This window comes from Scyliorhinus torazame, chromosome 12 (genome assembly GCF_047496885.1).
Source record: "Scyliorhinus torazame isolate Kashiwa2021f chromosome 12, sScyTor2.1, whole genome shotgun sequence".
Taxonomy (NCBI): domain Eukaryota; kingdom Metazoa; phylum Chordata; class Chondrichthyes; order Carcharhiniformes; family Scyliorhinidae; genus Scyliorhinus; species Scyliorhinus torazame.
Window position 1 is genome coordinate 161,782,180 of NC_092718.1, and position 27,212 is coordinate 161,809,391.

Consider the following 27,212-nt stretch of genomic DNA (forward strand, 5'->3'; position numbering starts at 1 on the left):
CTGGAATTTACCTGCAGGGATTGTTGGAATGTTGCAGGAATTGTTGGGATCCAGGTTTAATTCCGGCCTTGGGTGACTGTGTGGCGTTTGCACCTTCTCCCTGTGTCTGCGTGGGTTTCCTTTGGGTGCTCCGGTTCTTCCCACTGTCCAAAGATGTGCAGGTTAGGTGGATTGGCCGTGATAAATTGCCTCTTCATGCCCAAAGATGTGCAGGTTAGTTGGGGGGTTACGGGGATAGGGCGAGAGGAATGAGCCGAGGTAGGGTGTTTTTTCGGAGGATCGGTGCAGACTCAACGGGCCAAATGGCCTCCTTCACTAGGGATTCTATGGAATGGACTGGCAGCAGAAACGTTGCTTCCTAGGAAACAATGCGAGAGACTGGTTATTTGTAATACATGTGGGACCTTCATTTTTAAAACATCTGCTACTCTCTGCTATAGTATATGTGCTGGGGGCGGCATGTGGCGCAGTGGTTAGCACTAGAACTGTGGTGCTGAGGACCCGGGTTCGAATCCCGGCTCTGGGTCGCTGTCAGTGTGGAGTTTGCACATTCTCCCCATGTCTGCGTGGGTTTCACCCCCACAACCCAAAGATGTGCAGGTTAGGTGGATTGGCCATGCTAAATTGCCCCTAAAATTGGAAACAAAATAATTGGATACTCTAAATTTTAAAAAAATATTACCGTATCTTTCTTGCAAGCCCCCAGTATTTCCTGGTTTATACTGTACCCCACTGTAGAACTACTGTTTGGGGAGCTATAGATTACTCCTACCAAGGACTTCTTCCCTTTGTTATTTCTTATTTCTATCCAGACTGATTCAACATCTTGATCTCCAGTGCTTGTGTCATTTCTCATTACAGCACTCCTTTTCCTCTCACCCTATCTTTCCAAAATACTGCGTACCCGTGGATAGTCAACTCTCCGACCTGGTCTCCCTGAAACCATGTTTCAGTAATCCCCACCAAGTCATGACCTTTTGTTTCTATTTGTGGCATTAGCTCATTAAGTTTGTTACGAATGCTTCTTGCATTTAGATACAAAGCTTTTCAATTAGTTTTAACGTTAGATTTCCCTACTCTTCTGTAATTCCTTGGTGCATAAAGACATTCACCTGTTCAGTCCCTCACCTTTATTTTCTGGTAATCAGCCACCACATTGCTAAGCTGCATTCTTACCTCCTCCTTTAAATTGTGTTTTCTAGTTTCCCCTACAACTGAACCCTCCCCCCATTTAGTTTAAAGCCCTGTCTACAGCCCTGGTTACGCGATTTGCTAGACTCTGGTCCCAGCATGATTCAGATGAAGACTGTCCCTTTGGAACAAGGCCCCCTTTTCCCCCGTACTTTAAAAAAATTTAATTTCCATAAAACCCCCCCACCCCGTTACAAAAAGAAAGACAGCTCGCATAGCAAGACATGAACATGGCAAGTCAATAAGATACAGAACTTTGTACATTGGATTCCTCCCGTACATGTCATTTTTCAGGATCGTTCATGCGTTTCCTTGCTCAAATGCCCCCCAGAACCCCCCACCCCCAAACAAACAATGTGTCCCCCCCCCCCCCCCCCCCCCCAGGTTGCTGTTGCTGCTGTCCGACCTTCACCTACCGCTCCGCAAGATAGTCCAGGAACGGTTACCACTGCCTGTAGAACCCCTGCGCACACCCTCTCAAGGCAAACTTTATCCGCTCCAATTTGATAAACCCTGTCATATCATTTATCCAGGCTTCCACGCTGGGGGGCTTCGCCTCTTTCCACATTAACAAGATCCTTTGCCGGGCTACTAGGGACAGAATACCGGCCTCTTTCGCCTCCTGCACTCCCGGCTCGTCCACTACTCCAAATAGTGCTAGCCCCCAGCTTGGCTTGACCCGGACTTTCACCACCTTCGATACTGTTCCCGCAACTCCCCTCCAGAACCCCTCCAGTGCTGGGCATGACCAAAACATATGGACTTGGTTCGCCGGGCTTCCCGAGCACCTCCCACATCTGTCCTCCACCCCTAAGAACCTACTCAGCCTCGCCCCCGTCATATGCGCTCTATGAACCACCTTAAATTGTATCAGGCTAAGCCTGGCACACGAGGAAGAGGAATTAACCCTACTTAGGGCATCAGCCCATAGACCCTCCTCAATCTCCTCCCCCAGCTCCTCTTCCCATTTACCCTTCAGCTCCTCTACCAAAGCCTCCCCGTCTTCTTTCATCTCCCGGTATATCGCCGACACCTTGCCCTCTCCGACCCATACGCCCGAAATCACCCTGTCTTGAATCCCCTGTGCCGGGAGCAGTGGGAATTCCCTCACCTGCCGCCTCACAAATGCCCTCACTTGCATGTACCTGAAGGCATTTCCCGGGGGTAGTCCACATTTCTCCTCCAGCGCCCCTAAGCTCGCAAACATCCCATCGATGAACAGGTCCCCCATTCTTCTAATCCCTGCCCAATGCCAGCTCTGAAACTCCCCATCTATCCTTCCTGGGACAAACCAATGGTTATCTCTGATCGGGGACCACACCGAGGCTCCCATCGCACCCCTGTGCTGTCTCCACTGCCCCCAGATCTTTAGCGTTGCCGCCACCACCGGACTCGCGGTATACCGTCGGCGAGAGCGGCAGCGGTGCCGTCACCAGCGCCCCCAGGCTCGTTCCTTTGCAGGACGCCATCTCCAACCTCTTCCACGCCGCCCCCTCTCCCTCCATCACCCACTTACGGATCATCGCCACGTTGGCTGCCCAGTAGTAGCCACCCAAGTTCGGCAACGCCAGCCCTCCTCTATCTCTGCCACGCTCCAGGAACCCCCTCCTTACCCTCGGGGTCTTACTCGCCCACACAAATCCCATAATGCTCCTGCTTACCCTCTTAAAGAAGGCCTTGGTAATCACAATTGGGAAGCATTGAAAAACAAAAAGAAACCTAGGGAGGACCACCATTTTAATCGACTGTACCCTGCCCGCCAGCGAGAGTGGCAACATGTCCCACCTTTTAAAATCCTCCTCCATCCCCTCTTCCCCAGTACTGATGCCAATGTCCCATGAATTCAAACCCATTTCTCCCACACCAATCTTTGAGCCACGCATTTACCTCCTTAGTCTTATTGATCCTGTGCCAATTATCTCATGGCTCAGGTAGTAATGCAGAGATTATTCCCTTTTTAGTTCTGCTTTTTAATTTAGCTCCTAGCTGTTCATACCCACTTAACAGAACCTCTGTCCTTGTTCTACCTATGTCGTTAGTACCAATGTGGACCACGACAATTGGATCTTTACCCTCCCATTCCAAGTTCCTCTGCAGCCTAGACAAGATATCCCGGGCACCAGGTAGGCAACACAACCTTCGGGAGTCTTGATCCTAGTCACAGAGAACAGTGTCCCTAACTATACTATCCCCTATTACGACTACATTTCTTTTCTCTCTCCCCACTTGAATGGCTTCCTGTACCATGGTGCTGTAGTCAGTTTGCTCATCTTCCCAGCAGTCTCCATTCCATCCACACAGGGCGCAAGAATCTCAATCCTGTTGGACAGGGATAAAGGCTGAGGCACCTGCAACCCTACCTCCTGGATCCCTCCACATGCCTCACTGTAAGTTGTTCCACTGTTTTGAAAGAATGGATTTCAGACCGAAATGAGACTTAAATGTAAGCAGGTGGAGGAGGTAAAAATGTGCAGGTTGATGTATTTGTAGCTTTTAAAAAAATTCGAGTACCCAATTCATTTTTTCCAATTAAGGGTTAATTTAGCGTGGCCAATCCACCTAGCCTGCACATCTTCCTCCGGGTGCTCCGGTTTCCTCCCACAGTCGAAAGACGTGCAGGTTAGGTGGATTGGCCATGATAAATTGCCCCCTCAGTGACCAAAGAAGGTTAGGAGGGGTTATTGGGTTACGGGAATAGGGTGGAAGTGAGGGCTTAAATGGGTCGGTGCATATTTGATGGGCCGAATGGCCTTCTGCACTGTATGATCCACACAACCCACACAAACATGGGCAGAATGTGCAAACTCCACATGGAGCTGGAATTGAACCTGGGACCTCGGCATCCGTGAGGCAGCAGTGCTAACCACTACTCCACCATGCTGCCCCAACCTATTTGGCGCATAAAAGTGTTAGCAGAGTTTCTGTTTGTGGGAAAGTTCTCCAGATACGATAGTTAATATAGAACCTTCCTAAAAAGGATACTTTGACCTTTCAAACACAGGTCCTGGTGTATGACCTCCTCTTTGGAAAGGGTTTGAAGTGTGGTGGGAGTTGGAAAGCACTGATCATGAAACATCGTTCCCAATTAAAATCTGCACTTGCCAGACTGAAGGTGAAAAGGAAAGTCAGCTGCAATGAGGATCTTCTAGAAACGAAAGCTTCCAGCACAGCAGGTATGGATCCTTCTGACACAGCAAAGCCTAAAGATAAGAAACCACTTGTATTTATCGTACCGCATCATATCCTCGGAACATCCTTTAACACTTCACAGTCATGTCATTACTTTTAAATGTACAATCTCTGCAGTTTTATTTGAAAATGAGAAATCATTTTATTGAGAACATGAGGCCAGAAATAGTAAATGTGAGAAAATAGATCAAGTTTGGGAAGGCGAGGGCGGCACGGCGACGCAGTGGTTCGCACTGCTGTTTCTCGGTGCCAATGACCTGTGTTCGATCCCGGCTCCGGGTCACTGTCCATGTGGAGTTTGCACATTCTCACTGTATCTGCGTGGGTCTCACCCCCCCCCCCCCCCCCCCCCCCAACCCAGAGATGTGCAGGGTAGGTGGTTTGGCCATGCTAAATTGGCCCTTATTTGGAAACAATTTTTTTTAAATTGGGAAGATGTGACAAATTGAATAGAGACGATAAGGCAAGAGGACAAGGTAGGAATAAGGGAAATTATTATGAGAGCGAGGCAGGAAGGGACAGAGTGTACAAACCTAAGAGTGCGCCATCAGATATGTCCAGAAGGTACAAAAATAGTGTAAAGACAGAACTAAAGGCTCTGTATGTGAATGTATGTGGAATTTGAATCAAAACAGAGGAATTGAGAGCAAAAACCAAAATAAATCTGTGTGATCTGTTAAGAACACATCTGATAGTAAACGCCGAGTTACTCCATATCCCAGAAGAGAAACGTGAAACAACTGCTCTCAATTGTATTTTTCGATTTGGTATAATATGACGAAAGATTTGAGATCAAGAGAATGATGTCCCAGACATTTTCTGATGATTTTAAATAAAATAAATATTTATTCAACAATAAAGTCAACCAGAAGTACATTTAACTAAAACAATGGCTATCTATACACAGTTTCACTAACTTTACCCATTTCCAAACACCTTTATTTCACTATCTTCAGAGCAAATTCTCCCCAAATTTGCACATCTGTTGTGAATGAAGGTGAGGATTCCACACGAAGCCAAACAGGCAAATTACACTTGGTTTATTCTACTGCTACTCCTTAATACAATACTCTCTCACTCCACTCGCCCTCAGGGTCCTCTTCCCCAACCTGTTCCCAGGCCGGGGTTTATATTCTGTGGTTGGGTCCTCCAATTGGGAGGAAGCTCTGCCCTCTAATCATCTTGGGAGTTCATATTCCAAGGTGTAGGAGGAGAATCTAATACAGTGCAGATTCAAACTCCTTTGGGGGAGTCATAACAACATCTTGTCGGATACAGTTACGAAACAAGGTTGTTATATCTCTTTGAAGTTGCTTCTGAGTTAGAACAAAACAACTGGCCTTACAAGGCAGGCTTTCTTCAGTGACACAAATTGCTGGGAGCTAAAACAGGCATTTCTGCTGTTGGCTGAGGTCTCAAACTGTACTCTTCCGGGCAGCACGGTGGCGCAGTGGGTTAGCCCTGTTGCTTCACGGCGCTGAGGTCCCAGGTTCGATTCCGGCTCTGGGTCACTGTCTGTGTGGAGTTTGCATATTCTCCCCGTGTTTGCGTGGGTTTCATCCCCACAACCCAAAGATGTGCAGGGTAGGTCGATTGGCCGCTCCAAATTGCCCCTTAATTGGAAAAAATGAATTAGGTACTCTAAATTATTATTTTTTTTAAAAACTGTACTCCTGCATAGGTTGAATGCTTCTGATATACAGTTTTTGCCTTTTGATCTTTCCTTATCTCAACTAACCGCTTCAAAAGTCAAACTTGATCACCTTAATTTTGTACGCCTACCTTTTAGAAGGTTAAATGCAAGGTTTGCACCTTGTCTCTTCCTTTGAACCTCTTAGACCTTATTCAACCCCGTTATGTTCTGTCCCCCATTGTTACCAGCTTGCCTTAGGTAAACATCTGGTTGCAGTATTGCTAGGCTCATCAACATATTAAAAGCATTAGTTCTATTAACACAACCAAATTGTCCCTGTCTTGAAGCAGGTTACATTTTCCAATAATTTAAAAAAAATATATATCCAACAGAAGACATTCCAATTTATTCAATTTCACTGATATTTTCATGTCATCACTATTTTCCCTGATGGATCTGATAGACATGGCTGCAGAATGACCAGGACTGGGATCTGAATACTCATTGGCATATGACAGCTGGGAAGGATGGGAAACCAGGAAAAGGTGAAGGGGTAGCTTTATTTATTTTTAAAAATATTTTTATTCTCCTTTTTCACGTTTTCTCCCAAATTTAGACCCAACAATAATCAATAATCAATAACGAATGCAATGTCAATCCCCATACCAATAACAACGATCCCATCCTCCCACCAAACCCCAAAGATTAGCTCGCATGTTAACATACACAAATGACAAAAAGGAATCAGGAATCACCCATAGTCACCATTAACACACACAGTCCCCCCCCTCAACCCTCCCAGCTCTTCTCCCCCCCCCTCAATGTTCGATGTGATCCAATTCTCGAAAGTGCATAATGAATAATGTCCATGAATTGTAGAACCCCTCCATCCTTCCCTCAGTTCAAATTTGACCTTTTCAAGCATCAAGAATTCCAGCAGATCCCCCCCCACCACGCCAGGGCACAGGGTGGAGAGGTTGATCTCCACCCTAACAGAATCCGCCTTGGGGCGATCAACGAGGTGAAGGCTACAACATCTGCCTCCGCGCCAACCCCGGCTGGGAGGGGTAGCTTTATTGATTGAGGATGACGTTGATACAGAACAGAGAGATTACCGTAGTACTGGAGATCAAGAAGTAGAATCAGTTTGGGTAGAGCTGAGAAATAGTAATGGGGAGAAGTGGGCGGCATGGTAGCACAGTGCTTAGCACTGTTGCTTCACAGCGCCAGGGTCCCAGGTTTGATTCCCAGCTTGGGTCACTGTCTGTGCAGAATCTGTGTTCTCCCCGTGTTTGCGTGGGTTTCCTCCGGGTTTTCCGGTTTCCTCCTACAAGTCCCGAAAGACGTGCTGTTTGGTGAATTGGACATTCTGAATTCTCCCTCTGTGTACCCGAACAGACGCCGGAATGTGGCGACGAGGGGCTTTTCACAGTAACTTCATTGCAGTGTTAATGTAAGCCTATTTGTGACAATAAAGATTATTATTATTATAAAGTCACTTGTGGGAATGGTTTATAGGCCCCTAACAGTGACCGTGCTGTAGGATGGGCAATACAGGAAGCAATATATATTTTTTTTAATTTAGAATACCCAATTCATTTTTTTCCGATTAAGGGGCAATTTAGCATGGCCAATCCATCTACCCTGCACATCTTTAGGGTTGTGGGGGTGAAACCCACGCAAACCTGGGGAGAATGTGCAAACTCCACACGGACAGTAACTCAGAGCAGGGATCGAACCTGGGGCGTCGGCGCCATGAGGGCACAGTGCTAACCCACTGCGCCACCGTGCTGCCTATACAGAAAGCAATAATGCGTGCTTGTCAGAAAGGTACTGTGATAATCATGAGTGATTTAAATCTGCATTAGATTAGATGAATCCGATTGGCAAAGGTAGTCTGGATAATGAGTTCATCATGTTTTTGGGACAGTTTTGTAGAGGAGCTTGTTCTAGCACCAACCGGAGCTTGTTCTAGCGCCATACTCCGGCACCTGCTCAGGTACACTGAGGGAGAATTCAGAATGTCCAGTTCATCTAAAAATAACAAGTATGCCTTGTGGGAGGAAACCGGAGCACCCGGAGGAAACGCACGGAGACATGGGGAGAATGTGCAGACTCCGCACAGACAGTGACTCAAGCCGGGAATCGAACCTGGGACTCTGGTGCTGTGAAGCAACAGTGATAACCACTGGGCTACCGTGCCGCCCACAAAGCAAATTCAAAGGCACTGGGCTTGATTTTGGAGGTGCATCAAGGCAGGATGACCAACTTTGATGAAATAAAATAAGGGACACTTGAATTGGGAAGGGAAGGAGGTGGGCAGGTTCCACTGACATTAAGAGCAGAGTGGGGAGGGCGGCATGTGGAGCAGTGGATAGCACTGGGACTGCGGCGCTGCGGACTCTGGTTCGAATCCCGGCCCTGGGTCACTGTCCGTGTGGAGTTTGCACATTCTCCCCATGTCTGCGTGGATTTAACCCCCACAGCCCAAAGATGTGCAGGTTAGGTGGATTGGCCATGCTAAATTGCCCCTTAATTGGAAAAAACAATAATTGGGTACTCTAAATTTAAAAACAAAAGAGCAGGGTGGGGGTGTTGCCGGTGACATTAAGAGCAGGGTGGGGGTGTTGCCGGTGACATTAAGAGCAGGGTGGGGGTGGTGTTGGTGAGTGTATTGGCCCCAGTGTGCATGCTCACTAGAATAAATGAAGAATTAAAGGAAAGAGGAGACACCCAGTGTCAGTCTCTCCCACAGGCCTTCCTAGAAATAAGGACCCGTGAGGCGAAGAGTCAAAATCGGGGACAGCCTCCTAAAATACGGGATGGTTGATCACCATGGTTAAGAGTGAACTGTTCGTGCTCGCCATGATTACCCTTCTGAAACTGACCACAACTTCAGGATGTCAGACATGCAGATTATTGTGGAATTCCTGATGTTGCAGTCTGTCATTCGAGGCTCCAACACTGGCTATGCAGTGGGTTCTTCACCGAGCTGACAGTCAATCAAATCAGCCAAGATTTCAACTTTCGCATTCTTAAATCATTGTTAAAACCCCCATTAACAGTTCCATCTCGTTCAATCAGGGGTAACTGGGATTTTAATGGTAATGTGATTTAAAAAAAAAGTAACTTTGTACTCGTGGAGTGCGGTTCAATGATTTACTAATAAATCATTGAACCCCCCCCCCCCGAGTTCTCCAGCCAGTGGAAGTGTCCTAATCTGCTCAGTGTAGAAAATTTTACAAGTGGTTTTATTTTAGTGCTTTCCTGGATGAGGTCTGCAAAAATCCTTTAATGCGTTTGGCTGCTTGGACATCTTGGTGACATCACTCCAGTTCCAATCTGGAATTTTCCCAGTTAGGAAACGTGGTCGTCATTGATAGGAGGTGAAAGTCTTGCCACAGAGATCGCTCGATCTCTTGTGCGTTTCACTTCGAGGTTCACCGCCATCACCGTTGCTTTGCTGCTCACTGCAAACGCCAGGCCCAAATAGTTTTCTGTTGCCGTAGTTGGGTGTGGATTCCCGTCAGCTTTGTGATAGTGGCTCAGTTAATCGCATTAGGGCCTGTACCTGGAGCAAAGCAGAAACGTCTTGCACCCATTTCCCTCCCTCTTACACTCTGATTGCCTCATGTTATGTTGGCATTGGCTGCTGGATTTTCTCCTCAAATCCCTTTCTTTTATCCCAGGTTGCCAGCTGCCTCGCTATGTCCGGGTGAACCTGCTGAAAAACACCGTGGAGGATGTGATTGACTACTTCAAACGTGAGGATTACACTTACCTGGGGCAGGCCACCAGGTATGTTAGATCGTTACTTCAGTGCCAAGCATGAAATTAGTTCAAAGAGTGTTGTACAGAATGGGGCAAGTTACCAGAGCCCCCTGACTGTCATTGAGAGGATCTAGAACAGTCAGACCACAGCACACAGCATTAAGGTTTCACACATTAGCAATTTGACAATATAGATCAGCATTATGTCTGTTGTTGTAGGGAGGCAATTGAATAGGGTTTACTAACAATGATTTTGGGAAATCAACAATTATTCTTGGAGATTTTTGAATTTATGTAGTGTAGTATAATATACTAGAGCAGCAGAGGATAATTTTACAAATATGTCAACCATTAATATGCTGCTGTGGCAAATGGACACAAACAATGCTAACTGAATGCTGATGTGACACCATCTGCATGTCCTCAGAATAAGAGTATAACAACATGTTTTCCGTCTAACTGGTTCTTAATTTGTTTTTTTGTGGCACCATCTGCAAGAAGTCAGAATAAAGGTTTTTACAGTTTAACCTATAGACCAAACACATCTAACTGTTCTAACAACAAAGACAGAGATTGGGAAAGGGTCATAGAAAGATAAGGGTAGATAATACTCACTCTGCCTGAGTGCACACCTGCAACTTGTTTAAATGTAAAGTTGCCCCAGACAATGCTCAAATGTAAACCATGTCTTTGCCCATGTGATCTGCAATGTATAAATGTTACTTGATTTTCGATTGGGGTAGAGTCTGATCCGGTGTCCCGTCTCAGAAGTTGTGCTCTCCCAACACATTGGCCAATAAATGATCCTTTGTGGTGGACGTTTCAGTAGGGGAGCAGTTGGGAACAGTGACCACAATTCAGTAAGCTTTAAGGTACTGGTGGATAAAGATAAGTGCAGTCCTCGGGTGAAGATGATAAATTGGGGGAAGGCAAATTACAACAATATTAGGCAGGAACTGAAGAATGTAGATTGGGGGCAGATGTTTTTCTTTTTAAAAATAAATTTAGAGTACCCAATTATTTTTTTCCAATTAAGGGGCAATTTAACGTGGCCAATCGACCTACCCTGCACATCTTTGGGTTGTGGGGGTGAAACCCACGCAGACACGGGGAGAATGTGGGGAGGATGTTTGAGGACAAATCAACATATGGCATGTGGGTAGCTTTCAAGTGTAGGGTGATAGGAATTCAGGACCGCCATGTTCCTGTAAGGATGAAGGATAAGGATGAAGGATAAGTATCGTAAGTTTCGGGAACCTTGGATGGCGAGAGATATTGTGAGCCTAGTCAAAAAGAAAAAGGAACCATTTGTCAAGGCTAGAAGGCTGGGAACGCACAAAGTGTGGAATACAAGGAAAGTAGAAAGAAACTTGAGCAAGGAGTCAGGCGGGCTAAAAGGGGTCACGGAAAGTCATTGGCCAGCAGGATTAAGGAAAATCCCAGGGCTTTTCATACATATATAAAGAGCAAGAGGGTAGCCAGGGAGAGGGTTGGCCCACTCGAGGACAGGGGAGGGAATCTATGCATGGAGCCATAGGGAATGGGCAAGGTATTAAATTAGTATTTTGCGTCAGTATTCACCAAAGAGAAGGACTTGGTGGATGATGAGTCTGGGGAAGGGAGTATAGATAGTTTGGGTCATGTTGAGATCAAAAAGGAGGACGTATTGGGGGTTCTGGAAAAATATTAAGGTAGACGGGTCCCCAGGGCCTGATGGGATATACCCCAGAATACTGAGAAAGGCAAGGGAGGAAATTGCTGGGGCATGGGGAGAAATCCTTGTATCCTCACTGGCTGCATGGGAGGTCCCAGAGGATGGAGAATGTTGTTCCTTTGTTTAAGAAAGGTAGCAGGGATAATCCAAGTAATTACAGGCCGGTGAGCCTTACGTCAGTGGGAGGGAAATTATTGGAGAAAATCTTTCGAGACAGGATTCACTCCCACTTGCAAATAAGTTGACGTATTACCGAGAGGCAACATGGTTTTGTGTAGGAGAGGTCGTGTCTCACTAACCTGATTGAATTTTTCGAGGAAGTGATGAAGATGATTGAGGTTAGGGCAATGGATGTTGTCTACATGGACTTCAGTAAGGCCTTTGACAAGGTCCCTCATAGCAGACTGGTACAGAAGGTGAAGTTGCACGGGATCAAAGGTGAGCTGGCAAGATGGGTGCAGAACTGGCTTGGTCATGGACGACAGAGGATAGCAATGGAAGGGCGTGTTTCTGAATGGAGGGCTATGACTGGCATTCCTCAGGGATCAGTGCTGGGACATTTGCTGTTTATAATTTATTTAAATGATTTGGAGGAAAATGTAACTGGTTTGATTAGTAAGTTTGCGGACCACACAAAGGTTGGTGGAATTGCAGATAGCGATGAGGACTGTCAGAGGATACAGCAGGATTTAGATTGGTTGGAGACTTGGGTGGAGAGATGGAGTTTAATCCGGACAAATATGAGGTAATGCATTTTGGAAGGTCAGATGGGAAATGTACAGTAAATGACAGAACCCTCAAGAGCATTGATAGGCAGAGGGATCGGGGTGTATAGGTACACAGTTCACTGAAAGTGGCAATGCAAGTGGAGAAGGTAGTCAAGAAGGCATACGGCATGCTTGCCTTCATCGGCCTGTTACTGAGATTAAAAATTGGCAAGTTTTTTTTACACAGGGTGGTGGAGTCTGGAACTCGCTGCCTGGGGAAAGTAGTGGAAGCAGATACGATGGTGACTTTTAAGGGGCGCCTTGACAAATACATGAATAGGATGGGAATAGAGGGAAATGGTTCCCCGGAAGGATTGGGGGCTTTAGTTCAGACGGGCAGCATGGTCGGTGCAGGCTTGGAGGGTGGAAGGGCCTGTTCCTGTGCTGTAATTTTCTTTGTTTCTGTACCCGAGTCTCCTCTATTATTATGCCAAAAAGAAAAATACAACATTGTTGTGTTGATTTACTGCCTGCACTGACTTATCAGTGCCGAGTCTGCTCTCACCCAATCTCTTTCATCCTTCCCTTGCCGCAGCAGCACCAATCAGTGCTTTTCTCATGTCTTCCGGTGACTACCATTGCGCAGCAATTTGTACTGAATTACATTTGTTAAAGCTATTCCTATTTTTAATGCTGTTAAGGCCTTTCTTGTATCTCGCCTGCTCCTTCAGACATGACTTTCCAGCTGTTTAGTATAATGAGCAAATAACCACCTACTCTTTTAGTTCCAGATCCAGCACCAATACTGGGACATTTCCCAGTACTGACTCCCCTTACCTTGTACGCACTGATTTGATTTGATTTGTTTTATTGTCATATGTACCGAAGTACAGTGAAAAGTATTTTTCTGTGGCCAAGGGAACGTACACAGTAGCTACATAGTAGACAAAAAAAGAAAAATCGACAGAGTACATTGACAAATGGTACATCGACATACAGTGATTGGTTACAGTGCGGAACAAGGTGCCAAACAAAGCAAATACATGAACAAGAGGAGCATAGGAAGTTGGAATAGTATTCTTACAGGGAACAGATCAGTCCGAGGGAGAGTCGTTGAGTCTAGTAGCTGTGGGGAAGAAGCTATTCCTATGTCTGGATCTGCGGGTCTTCAGAGTTCTGTATTTCTGCCTCATGGAAGGGTCTGGAAGAAGGCAAAGCCTGGGTGGAGGGATCGCTGATAATGCTGTCTGCCTTCCTGAGGCAGCAGGAGGTGTATACAGAATCAATGTGGGGGTGGCAAGCTTGCGTGATGCGTTGGGCTGAGTTCACCACACTCTGCAGTTTCTTGCGATCTTGGGCCGAGCAATTGCCATACCAGGCTGTGAGAGAGGTTGTTTTCGGTAAATCATGCAACCAAGTGATTTATCTCCCTTCTGTAGTCCGATTCGTCATTGTTTGAGATACAACCCACTACTTCCTTTCTTATAGCTGGTTTTTAAAATTCACTTCCCAAGTTTTAGCTAGGAACCTCATTCAATGCTCAGCTGTGTTTAGCAGCCTTTCATGTGGAACTTTACCAAAGACTTATTTTCTGTTTGGAACATAGTGCAGAAGGAGGCCATTCGGCCCATCGAGTCTGCACCGACCCACATAAGCCCTCACTTCCACCCTACCCCCATAGCCCAATAACCCCTCCTAACCTTTTGGACACTAAGGTCAATTTAGCATGGCCAATCCACCTAACCTGCACGTCTTTGGACAGTGGGAGGAAACCGGAGCACCCGGAGGAAACCCACGCAGACACGCGGAGAACGTGCAGACTCCGCACAGACAGTGACCCAGCGGGGAATCGAACCTGAGACCCTGGCGCTGTGAAGCCACAGTGCTAGCCACTTGTGCTACCGTGCTGCCCTAGGTACACTACATGATGGGACTTTCCATTGTCTGCTTGAGATGTCACTTGCTCAAGAGCCTAAGATTATACATGCAGGATAGTTCCCTTACGTATCCATTAACCAGACTAATTTCCTACTTTATGTTTGTTCCAAATCATCAGTTTGATTATTGTGGCAATTATTTATGCAAACCTAACAGGTATTTACTCAGGTTTATGTCCAGCATTCCCGCACTTAAACTCTCTATCACACAGTGTAGCTGATCTGAAGCACCTCGGTCGGAAACAGTTCATTGGTGACCTCCACCTCCCAGAATTGCTGGTTTTTCATCCGAAGATCGATCTCCATGAACATTTCTTATACACAGCAGGGCATATCATTCTGCAGGATAAGGTAAGCATGGTCACATACAGTGGATTCTGGAAAAATAGTGGCTGCAAAGATTTCCTAGGAAGTGATGTATATAATGGAAAGCTTTTACCTTCCGAATAGAGTGAGGAGATTAAATGCATCTATTGAGAAGAGAGGTTGTGAGTATTGCGGTGTAGGGCAACAGTGAAGACAAGAGTAATATTCTTCAATTTTGCTTCAAAACTTGGGGATCGAACATACAAACAAGGAGCAGTGGCCCATTCAGTCCCTCAAACCTCCACAATTTAATAAGATCATGGCTAATTTGATAGTAATCTCAAATCTGCACCCCTCCTATCCCTGTTAACCTATCACCCCCTTGCTTACCAAGAATCTATCCACATCATCCATTCCAGGTATTAGTCTGGTAAACCTTCTCTGAATTGCTTCCAATGTGTTTACATCTTTCCTTAAATTAGGAGACCAATATTGTACACAGTACTCCAAATATGGTCTCGCTCGTGCCCTGTACCAGCATAAGCTCCTTACTTTTGCATTCAATTCTCCTTGTAATAAATGATAACATTCTATTAGCTTTCCTAATTACTTGCTGTCTCTGCCTACTTGCCTTTTGTGATTCATGCACTAGGACATCCAGATCCCTCTGAACCTCCGAGCTCTGCAAACACTCAACAGTTAAGCAATGTTTATTTTTTTATTCTTCCTGCCAAAATGGACAACTTCACATTTTCCCACATTATCCTTCACTTGTCAGATCTTTGCCCACTCGCTTATCTTTTTGTAGTCTCCATATCTTTTTGTAGTCTCTTTATGTCCTCTTCACAACTTACTTTCCTTCTTATCTTTGTGTCGTCAGCAAATTTGGCAACTATGTATTCCTTCATTTAAGTCATTGGTATAAATTATAAACATTTGTGGTGCCAGCACTGATCCTTGTGGCACACTGCTCGTTACATCTTGCCAACCAGAAAAAGACCCATTTATGCCTACTCTTTGTTTCTGTTAGCTAGCTAATCTTCTATCCATGACAATATGTTATCCCCACCACACAAGCTTTTGTTTTCCGCAATAACCTTTTATGTGGCACCTTATCAAATGTCTTCTGGAAATGTAAGTAAAGTACATCCACCTTCATCCAATGTATATATTGAAATGCTTCCTCTGATTAAATGATGGGTCATAATTGACTTTCCTAAATTTGGTGATGTGAATTTCAGGAAGTCGTGCTGGCACATCAATGGGTACGGACTTTCTTGATGTAGAAACCCTGGTTTGTTGAATAGTTAGCCACCTGCAAGTGAGCTATCCAGGCGAGAGGAACAATGTGTCCAGCTTTTTATTCTGCGGAAGTTTTATGAATTGGTGTATCTGCAGAAGGTTTACGCGTCAGTTCTTTTGTTGCTGATGTTGTTACTTTGTAAACGGCTGACAGATTTACTGTTGTATATTGTGGACTAGCTGTAGTCTCTGCTAATGAAGCAATTGCTGTGGCGTAAGACATTCCTTCTGACTGAATCATTCACTATAGCCAGCTTTCTTGGGCAGAATTGGCATAGATCCAGCAAATGCCTAATTTTCCCCTTTTTCCAATTTCCAGGCCAGTTGTCTCCCAGCGCATCTCTTAAACCCACCAACAGGTTCTCACGTGATTGACGCATGTGCAGCCCCCGGAAACAAGACCAGCCACCTTGCTGCTATTCTCTGTAATAAAGGGTAAGTCTTGGCCGTAGTACATCAAACAAGACTGAGGGAAAGGAATTAATTTTGCAAATACACCCCCCACACCCACACCTACCTATTAGAACAAATGGCTCTCCCGCAAAACATCTCCATTACACTTTACAAAATCTTTCATTATAAACTGAAGCTCTCTTGTTGTCGGTGACACTTGAACCTTTTTTACTTGATCCATTCTTGACTGAGCTTGACTTGAGGGACGTAGTGACATTCAAGCAATGGTATCAGAGGATAACTGAGGAAGAATTGGGGAAGCTCTGGGGTGGCATGTTGGGAAACACTGCTGCATCACAGCGCCAGGGACACTGGTTCATTTCCGGTCTTGGGTCAATGTCTGTGTGGAGTTTGTACATTCTCCCCGTGTGCATGGGTTTCCTCCAGGTGCTCCGGTTTCCTCCCACAGCCCAAGTGCAAGTTATGTGGATTGGCCATGATAAATTGACCCTTAGTGTCCCGGGATCTGCAGGTTTGGTTATGCGGTTACCAGGATAGAGGGAGTGGGCCTGAGTAGTCATTCGAAGGGTCAGTGCTGACTCGATGGGCCGAATGGCCTCCTTCTGCACTGTAGAGAGTCTATGATTCTATTCTATGACTATTAGTGTGGGGATCACTGATAACTGCTATTAATCCTGCGGGCGATCATGGATAACTCTAAGAATAATAGACGCAGACAGGATGAGAACGCCAACCCTTTCTTTCAGTATCATGGGAAACTCTGCGGGATTATCACTGGGGTGAGGGCGGTTCAGATCAAGGTTGTGAGAGCATCACGGGAGAGGGGAACAGCAGGACAGAACTCTAAACAAGTGTGGAAATTCAATGGAGCTGTTGAGAGAGACGAGCACAAGATTTAGTATAATTTTTAATACTGGTCCAATACAATTGGCGTGAAAACAGCAAATAGAAAATATGCATAAAATATTAAGAACCATAGATGTTACAGCATTGGAGGAGGTTCGTTGATTCAATGTGTTGCTGAATAATCCAAACATTTCTCCCTGGAAACCTACTTTATACTTGGTTTAAAATATTTAGCGAATATTTGGTTAAAAGAATATTGCTTTTAACACATGCTGCTTTCCAGCAATCTGAGTAAAGACAGTTCTCTTGACCTCTCTCTTCCCTCTATCATAAGCGATATTAAATTGCTGACCCCCCTCATCCACTTCCCCTATCCAGAGGACATATTCTTTTTCCTTGTCACCCTTCATCATTTCTCTTGCAACTCCTCTTAGTCCTATTCTGCTCAAGTGTAGCCCCAACGTTTTGGGTTTGTTCTGCAGACTGTAGTTTCTATTTCCTGGCAGGGTACTGGTGAATCTACACCACATGCCCTGTAGTTTTAATGCCTTTCTGAGAACTGGTCATTCAGAACTGCACGCTGCACTCCACCTGTGGTCTAGGCACAATCTGCTACAAATTCATCATGACTGTTTTAGTCTTGCACCCCGTGTCCTTATTTATAAAATCCAAAGTACCATTGGTCCCTTTCTAAATAAACACACACTTTCAACAAATTGATGAAAGTTTTGCCAAAGCCAGGGTATGAATGTGGTCATTTTTTTTCCTGTTGTCCATGTTCACATTCGAACAAATTGCTCCAGTGGATCTTTAATTGTGCAGTGCCTCTTTCCCCCCCCCCCCCCCCCCCCCCCCCCCGCCCGTTCCTCCTGGCTGTGCTATGTCATTTCCAGCTCCTATTTCTTCTCGTCTTGAGGTCAGTCTGATTTGTTCAGCGTTTAACTTTCCCCCTTCAGTCTATTCTCTTTCCACCTCCATGTGATTAATATTTCCAGTATAAATCGAGAGCATAATTATAGGCAAATTCCCATCCCCCAATCCGACCACCTCATTGATCCAGCATCCGTTAACCATTCACTCTCTGCAGCATGGGAAGATGCGGGTGGGAACGGATGGGCTGTTTCTATTCGGAACAAAGGCAGGGAGCAAGCTGTGTAACCAGAGAGACATGAGAGACGGAGGATATTGTCGGATAAATTGTCTGTGATATGAACTGTATAGACATGGACACACATTGTATTCTGGTTTACAGCCCGTGTCCTGATGCCTGTCTTTTATCTGTTATGTCGTCTGTTGTGAAAATACCAATGGAGCTCTTCTGCTTTCTTCTTTGAAGGAAACTCTTTGCCTTTGATCTCGACACAAAACGTTTGTCGACAATGGGCACTCTGTTATTGAGGGCTGGAGTTACATGCCACGAGCTGGCCAATCAGGACTTCTTACTAGTAGATCCCAGCAACCCCAAGTATCAGAATGTAAAGTATATTCTACTGGACCCATCATGCAGTGGTTCTGGTGAGGAGAATTACCACCACCTGGACGCCAGGGTGGTTTTTGTACTTTATAAAGGGTGGAGGTGCAGAGGACTGGGGTGGTGGGGGGAGCTGAGTGCTATTAAATTCCTGGATTCTGTTGTGCTGTGGGTGGGCATGGATTTGGATGGGGTGGGGGGAGGCTGTGGTTGGGAGGGTTTGAATGATCCCTCTTTAGTCAGATTATAGATGACCCTATCTAAAACTGAACGAGACATAATCTAAAAGGACTGCCTACTGTTGCAGTTTTTGAAAATATTTTTCCTGCCCTGGAAATTATTCCTCATAATTATCAAGCAGTCACGCTTTGACTGTCTGGTTTGGTACGGAGCCTAGGTTGGCCCAGTGTTGGAGGACTCGGAGAAGGTCACCTGTACACCTTGTATTGCAGCTGTGAAGAAGAGGGATAAACGTGTACCTTCATCAGATTGAAGGATTCTTCTGTGTCTGCATGAGCTTGCATTTATTATTCTTTAAGTAATTAGCATTGGACACAGAGCAGGGATGGGGGAAGGAGAGACCAAAGAAATGTTTGAATCCATGGATTTTTATGAAATGCTTGAGAAGGAGAGAAATAATTCCCAAGCCACCATTGCCCTTTGAGGACCCCCAATCCCCCTTACTGGAAAGGATGGCCATTTAGGTGGGGTGCAGAGTTGTTAGAATTCTGCACAGCCTGAGCTCCACTGGAATACTTTCGGACTCTAGATTTGCTGTCAGGAATTAATGTTATCCGCAGGTACTGAGGCTTTTAATTAGTTTATTTTTTAAAACAAGGAATTGTAAACCGCTTGAACCAGCTCACAGATGATGAGACATCATCGTCCAGACCACGGCTGCTGGCGCTAGCAAGTTTCCAGTGCAAGGCCCTCAATCACGCATTGAGCTTTCCGGGTGTGGAACGGGTCATTTACTCGACGTGTTCAATCCATCGTGAGGAGAATGAGGATGTTGTAGAGGAGATACTACAGCAACACGGCAACCGGATCAGGTAGAGGCTCCATGATCTTATATGAGGCGTTCAGGGCAGTGACCTTTAACACTTCCCCTAGATCATTTCCCTCCGTTCCACTTGGGAAAGATTAGAATTAACAACCTATAGAGATTTTCTTTGCCAATTTTGTACAATCATTTCTGCCCCAATGTGGAAAACACCTGTTACACACTCACCTCTCAACTTGAATAGACAGTTAACAGGCACTTGCTGCTAAGTGTTATTTATATGAGAAAGGCAGGAGGTTAACTCCAACTCAGTCTGATTCGGCCCTTGCTTACGTTATTAACAGGCACTTAGCAGCAGGGATCAGTGTCTGGCTGGAAACCTTCCTTAACTGGGTTTGTGGGGAGTAGAGGCACCACTTGTATCAATTGAAATGACCTTCTATTGACTAATCTGGGATCATCTTGCTTTATTTAATTTAGTTGCTCACAACCTTTATGACATAAGCCATTGGGTAACCAGCGTGCCTATTCCTAAACTGATGGAATTGTGTCCCTTCTGATAGCTGAAATGTTGTCGACTACAACTTGCCAGCCACATTCATCAGATTCCGTTATTCAGAATTTTGAGAGGTGCACATGAAATTAATGTTAATTCAGTTGAATTGATAGTTTAGTAGAACACAAGTTAAATAAATTTACTTCAGACATTTGAGGCCGGATGTTCAATGAGGGGCGGGAACTCGACGCTTACATCAATTCTGGGTCCTGACCTTGCGCTTTGTCAAATGTAGATGCCCAAATTGGGCATAAGGGGGGCTCAGTGCGCAGTTAGTGGTGCTGAGAACCTCCAGGAAATGGGAGCTGCCTGTTTGGTGCCAGCAGCAAAGGCAGACAGCAGCCATGTTCGGGGTTGCTGCTGCTGCCTTGCTGATTTGAGCAGACAGCTCGTCAAGTGTGTCAGCAGAACTTGAGACAGAGAGAAACGGCCTTGAAGATGATGTAAATGTACAGTGTCGACCCGGCGCATATTGGCCTTTAAGGTTTCAGTTCTCCACAAATAAAAAGAAACATTCTGATCCCCGGAGTGAACTCAACAGCTGGGCGCTAACATGAACCAGATGGTTGGTTTTGGTGAGAAAAGCATTAAAAACTGCATACCCTAACCCAACTCTGCTGGCCCTTAAATAAATAAGCTCCTAAACGTTAATGTGCCTTTGATAGTGAGTGAATTAATGAGTGAGTCCCTCATTCACTTTGAAAATGTGCCCGAGGCATTGGGATTCCCCAGATTACCTCTGCAACCACAATTGTGAAGTCACACCCATATCAAGTCCTGACCTACGACCATTTGAAAATCTGGCCCAGGGTCTCATCGGCCGAAGTGCAATAATATATTAAGTGCCCTCACAGAGGATCACGGTGGGATGGGAAAGGTCTTGGTGCAATTCACTCATGATTTAACCCAGAGACGATAAATCCAGCTTCAGTTGCATTGAAATAAAAGCAAAATACTGCGAATGCTGGAATTCTGAAGTAAACCTATCACCTTTGACAAGGTGCTGCATAGGAGACTGTTAAATAAGTTAAGAGCCCATGGTGTTAAGGGTACGATCCTGGCATGGATAGAGGATTGGCTGACTGGTAGAAGGTAGAGAGTGGGGATAAACTCCGTGGTCCCCACCTACTTCAAGAAGACCACCATCATACCGGTACCAAAGAAGAACCAGGCAACGTGCCTCAATGACTACCGACCAGTGGCCCTGACAAATCATTCGTAATGAAGTGCTTTGAGAGGTTGATCATGAAGCGCATCACCTCCATACTCCCAGAACGCCTTGATCCACTGCAATTCGCATACCACTGCAACTGGTCCACATCAGACACCATTTCCCTGGCCCTACACTCATCCCTAGAGCATCTCGAAAACAAGGACTCCTACATTAGACTCCTATTTATTGACTACAGCTCTGCCTTCAACACCATAATCCCAGCCAAGCTCATATCAAAGCTCCAAAACCTAGGACTTGGCTCCCCACTCTGCAACTGGATCCTCGATTTTCTGACCAACAGACCACAATCAGTAAGAATGAACAACAACACCTCCTCCACAATAGTCCTCAACACCGGCGCCCCGCAAGGCTGCGTACTTAGCCCCCTACTCTACTCCCTGTACACACACAACTGCGTGGCAAAACTTGGTTCCAGCTCCATTTACAAGTTTGCTGACGATACGACCATAGTGGGCCGGATCTCGAATAACGATGAGTCCGAATACAGGAGGGAGATAGAGAACCTAGTGGAGTGGTGTAGCGACAACAATATCTCCCTCAATGCCAGCAAAACTAAAGAGCTGGTAATTGACTTCAGGAAGCAAAGTACTGTACACATCCCTGTCAGCATCAACGGGGCCGAGGTGGAGATGGTTAGCAGTTTCAAATTCCTAGGGGTGCACATCTCCAAAAATCTGTCCTGGTCCACCCACGTCGACGCTACCACCAAGAAAGCACAACAGTGCCTATACTTCCTCAGGAAATTCGGCATGTCCACATTGACTCTTACCAACTTTTACAGATGCACCATAGAAAGCATCCTATCAGGCTGCATCACAGCCTGGTATGGCAACTGCTCGGCCCAGGACCGCAAGAAACTTCAGAGAGTCGTGAACACCGCCCAGTCCATCACACGAACCTGCCTCCCATCCATTGACTCTATCTACACCTCCCGCTGCCTGGGGAAAGCGGGCAGTATAATCAAAGATTCCTCTCACCCGGCTTACTCACTCTTCCAACTTCTTCCATCGGGCAGGAGATACAGAAGTCTGAGAACACGCACGAACAGACTCAAAAACAGCTTCTTCTCCACTGTCACCAGACTCCTAAATGACCCTCTTCTGGACTGATTTCATTAACACTACACCCTGTATGCTTCACCCGATGCCAGTGCTTATGTAGTTACATTGTATATGTTGTGTATTATGTATTTTCTTTTATTCCCTTTTCTTCTCATGTACTTAATGATCTGTTGAGCTGCTTGCAGAAAAATACTTTTCACTGTACCTCGATACGCGTGACAATAAATAAATCCAATCCAATCCAATAAAGGGGTCTTTTTCAGGATGGCAGCTGGTGACTAGTGGTGGGTCTCTAGTCTGTGCTGGGACCAGAACTTTTCACAATATACATTAATGATCTGGAAGAAGGAATTGAGGGCATCGTTGCTAAGTTTGCAGATGATACAAAGATATGCAGAGGGACAGTTAGTGTTGAGGAAGCAGGGGGCTGCAGAAGGACCTGGACAGGCTAGGAGGGTGGGCAAAGAAGTGGCAGATGGAATACAATGTGGAAAAGTGTGAGGTTATGCACTTTGGTAGGAAGTGTTGCGCGTTTCTTTTGCTATGTCTTTTCTGTGGCTCTGTTCCAATTATGGCAATCAGTGAGTTTGCCCTTCTTTCTGTGTTATCTATGTCTTAATGCTTCGAGTCACCAGGTATCACCACCACAAGTTTCAACTGGCTATCGATCAAAGAGCCAAACACCAGTTAGTTAGTTCAAGGTCAAGGGTACTTTATTTACACACAATTAGTCATGCAACATAAACACTACTAGTTAACTACACCTAGCGACTAAGACAACCTGTACTTAACTTCGGGCACCTGGCTTAGGTCAGAAAACAGTGGCCGCTGTTCGCTTCTGGATCTATCGGGTTCGAAGGAGTAACTGCTGCTCAGCTGGGCTCATCCATCTGGTAGTGAGCGTTGAACTTGGACTTGCTTCTGGTGTTGCTGCACTTGGCGATGGCCGTGACCGGGGTACCAAGACCAAGAGAGAGCGAACATATGGCGAACTCTTCTTCTTATACTCGGATTTTCGATTTGGGCCTTACTAATTGGGTGATCTCTGATCACTCTGTTCGATTCCTTAGCCAATACGTGGGCGGGGATTTAGATGGCTGGGCGTGTCCCAAGCGGTCATTGACCCTGTTGTTTGCGTTTCCCTTGAACAGGGAGTGGCGCTGAAAAGTCTGGGACTGTCCCGGTTGCTTGAGTACCAGTCCTTTGTTTTGGTGAAGCTGGGCCATCAAATGCTAATTGGACGGAGTTTCAATACCGTCTGGACTTCTGGCTTACGAATATGCATTTCAGGCTCTGAGCCTGCTTGTCCATTTTACCCACTAGACTTTGCGAGTTTCTCTGTACCTTGTTGGAAGTGGCCATCCCAGATGGCTACAGAAGAATGGAGGCATAGACTATTTTCTAAATGAGAAAAGGTTTAGAAAATCAGAAGCACAAAGGGACTTAGGAGTCCTAGTTCAAAATTCTCTTAAGGTTAAGGTGCAGATTCTGTCGGCAGTTAGGAAGGCCAATTCATGTCGAAAGGGCTACAATACAAGAGCAGGCATATACTTCTGAGGCTGTATAAGGCTCTGGTTAGACTCCATTATGGAGTATTGTGAGCAGTTTTGGGTCCTGTATCTAAGGATGTGCCAGCTTCAGAAAGGGTCCAGAGGAGGCTTGCAAGAATGATCCCTAGAATGAAGAACTTACCGTATGAGGAGCGGTTGAGGACTCCGGGTCTGTACTCATTGGAGTTTTGAAGAGTGAGGGGGGATCTTATTGAAACTTACAGGCCTAGAGAGTGGAATTGGAGAGGATGTTTCCACTTGTAGGAAAAATTAGAACCAGAGGGCACACTCTCAGACTGGAGGGACAAAGATCCTTTAGAACAGAGAAGAGGAGGAATTTCTTCAGCCAGTGGGCGGTGAATCTGTGGAACACTTTGCCGCAGAAGGCTGTGGAGGCCAAATCACTGAGGGCTTTTAACACAGAGATAGGAAGGTTCTTGATTAATATGGGGATCAGGGGTTATGGAGAGAAGGCAGGAGAATGGGGATGAGAAACATATCAGCCATGATTGAGTGGTGGAGCAGACTCGATGGGCTGAATGGCCTAATTCTGCTCCTATGTCTTATGGTCCTAAAAACAGAAAATGCTGGATAAACTCAGCAGGTCTGGCAGTATCTGTGGAGAGAGAAAAACAATTAACGTTTTGTTTCTTCTTCAAAATACCGAATAACTTCTGCAGAATAGTCACACTGGCTCGTAATGCCAACTCTGCAGCTGCTGAGTTTCCAGCATTTTTCTGTTTTGGTTTTGGTTGCAATGATCTTATTCTGGAGTGAATCCAGTTTCACCTTCAGTCTCACCGATTCCCTTGGTCTGTTCACATCAGGATATAAATATATTTATTTAATTTTTTAATAAATTTAGAGTACCCAATAATTTTTTTTTCAATTAAGGGGCAACTTAGCGGGGCCAATCCACCTATCCTGCACATCTTTGGGTTGTGGGGGTGAGACACGGGGAGAATGTGCAAACTCCACACAGACAGTGACCCAGAGCCAGGATCAAACCCGGGTCCTCGGCGCTGTGAGGCAGCAGTGCTACTACGCCACCGTGCTGCCCACATCAGGATATAAATTTAAATCTTTTGCAAAGATCAAATGGGAAATTTTACGTTAAGACCCAATTCATTTAGGAGCTAAAATGCTTTTATCGCAGAGTTTGTACTTTAAGAGCAAACAAAATCTCACTATGATCAGACAGGGCATTGATGAGGGCACAATTGAGAATACTGTACGCAGTTTAGGCCTCCTTGTCAAAGTCAATATTTTCCCACTTCTGTGGTAGAAAAATTCAACACACTCGTTAAGACAGAATAACAAGCTTTATTTTCGAAAACAACTGCTTGCAGTAATGGCTGAAACTTGAAGTCAGAGAGCAGTCAACAAAACTGCTCAGTCTTTCACAAGTTCTGCGCTTTTCGTGGAGAATTAGCTCAATATTTATACATTATCTCTATCAAGATTGTGACAACAGTATGGTCAGGAGTTTGATCGGAAATACAAACGGAAGCAAAGACCAGACCATGTTTGGTCATATCACTCATACCATTATTTAGTCCTCGGAGGGAACATTGAAAGGTCAGAATAGACTTGTTTCTTCCTGAACTTATCTTTGTTTTAAATTCCTACGGCCCTGGGTTATGACGAGTTTGTTTTATCAGGAGTTGCCGAGGTCCGGTGTTTTGGAATGGCTCGACCTTCGCTGATCTTTTCAGACTTCAAGTTATGCAGAGTTGGCCTACGGCCATACTAGTCTGAAAATGGTTAGGGGGCAGCATTCTTTGCCTGGGCCTGGGGAGCTGGAATGGGTAGTTTCAGTCTTTCTTGTATTGTATCAAACCTTTTGGCCAGTTTTCCCATCATGCCATTACTTTAATTCGTACCATATCACATTCCCTCCTTTTGTCATATCATGACAACTAGTTAAATAGGTATATCCATGCCTCGTTTGAAAATGCATTTACAAAGCAACCAAGCAATCCTATCCCTATTAGAATTACGAGTAGTAGAATGAAGGCCTTAAAGATCCAATCAAATAATCCGTGACCCAACCATCCTAGCCAACCCGACGGGTTATAGTCATGAAATTCACTGCCAATCTCTTGAATTTGAGCAGCCTGTCTCTTAATGTGGTCGGCCAGGTTAGTGATATTTTCAGAGCCATCTGGAATACAAGTACAGCGCTCCTGACCTATGATAGTGCTCGTTCCTCCCTGCGAGGCTAACGGATAGTCCGAAGCCAGTCGATTTTGTAATGCAACGGTCCGGACAGCTACTAGCTCAGCTGAGACCTCAGCCAGTGCCTGTCCAGTTTCCCTGGCTTCTGCTGCCGTTACGTTCGCCAGTTGTTCCAATGCTGTGGCCATGTGGATCAGTTCGTCGGATGCCTTGCCCGTTCCGTACAAGGGAAAGGCCATCATAAAGAACTATTCCGTTTTAGAAATAGTCCTGTTTGTTCGCGAGGGGGAGTGCTTAAGGGTGGGTAGGTGACGCATTTGGGTACTGTTGCTCTTTTTAGCCTTAGTCTATTGGCTCTGATTACGTCACCTTTGCTCACGAGTCGCCAGGTATCTTTATGATACCGCCACATGGTTCAAGTTCAGGTTATGATTAATAATACAGCACACCGCTTAGTAAGGATTAAAACAATGGTCATTTATTATATACAACAAGCAATATTAGTACCCTAATACTACTTTCTATATAATAAACCTATCACTACTGGCCAATACTTAACTTAGGAAGAGCCCACCAGGTCAGGGAAACGAATGGCTTGTCCAATCAGATCTGGCCCGCGGGATTCAATAGGCTGCTACAGGTCGGTGGCTAGGTGTCTCTACCGGATAGCGATCGCTGGATTCAAACTTACAGTTGCCGGTTGCTGTTCTTGCGAAGGTCTCGAGCAGGAGAAGAGGAGAGAGAGAGAGATCTGAACTTGGCCCCTCACTTTTATAGGGCCCAGGGGCTTCCCGCCTCCCGGGGCGGCCCTTGACCCTGAGTCCCAAGTGATTGGATTTGTCCCCAATCCATGGGGTCGATGTGCCCAATGGTGAGGTGATTCCTCGATCGGGGGGTGGTCGTTCACCTGTCTTTGTTTCGGCCACTGCAGGCGCCGACAGGTCTGGCCCGGTATTCAATTGCTAATATGTTGCAATTGTTCCCGGGGATAGCCGATTTAACTGCAGATGTCTGAATAGATGGGCTGCAAACAGTCCTGAATGTAACTGCAAATACCTGGGTTGATGGGCTGTTGATAGCCCTGAGTATCGATCTGGGCTAACTTCCCCAGAGCCGAATATGCAATACTGTCTGCAGCTGCCTGCTTGT

At 45.6% G+C, this 27,212-nt stretch overlaps 1 protein-coding gene across 3 annotated transcripts in view; it reads left to right on the forward strand.

Annotated features, from left to right (window-relative positions):
* The window catches only part of nsun5 (NOP2/Sun RNA methyltransferase 5), a 45,771-nt gene that overhangs the window by 1,848 nt on the left and 16,711 nt on the right, over nucleotides 1-27,212 (forward strand). For 2 of the 3 annotated variants that reach the window (XM_072469308.1, XM_072469306.1), the window contains exons 3-8: nucleotides 4,193-4,364; nucleotides 9,703-9,811; nucleotides 14,355-14,493; nucleotides 16,070-16,185; nucleotides 18,347-18,525; nucleotides 19,320-19,533. In XM_072469308.1, the coding sequence (XP_072325409.1) occupies nucleotides 4,193-4,364; nucleotides 9,703-9,811; nucleotides 14,355-14,493; nucleotides 16,070-16,185; nucleotides 18,347-18,525; nucleotides 19,320-19,533 (929 nt within the window). The remainder of the gene's footprint in view (nucleotides 1-4,192; nucleotides 4,365-9,702; nucleotides 9,812-14,354; nucleotides 14,494-16,069; nucleotides 16,186-18,346; nucleotides 18,526-19,319; nucleotides 19,534-27,212) is intronic. The other variant, XM_072469309.1, reaches the window with a different exon arrangement.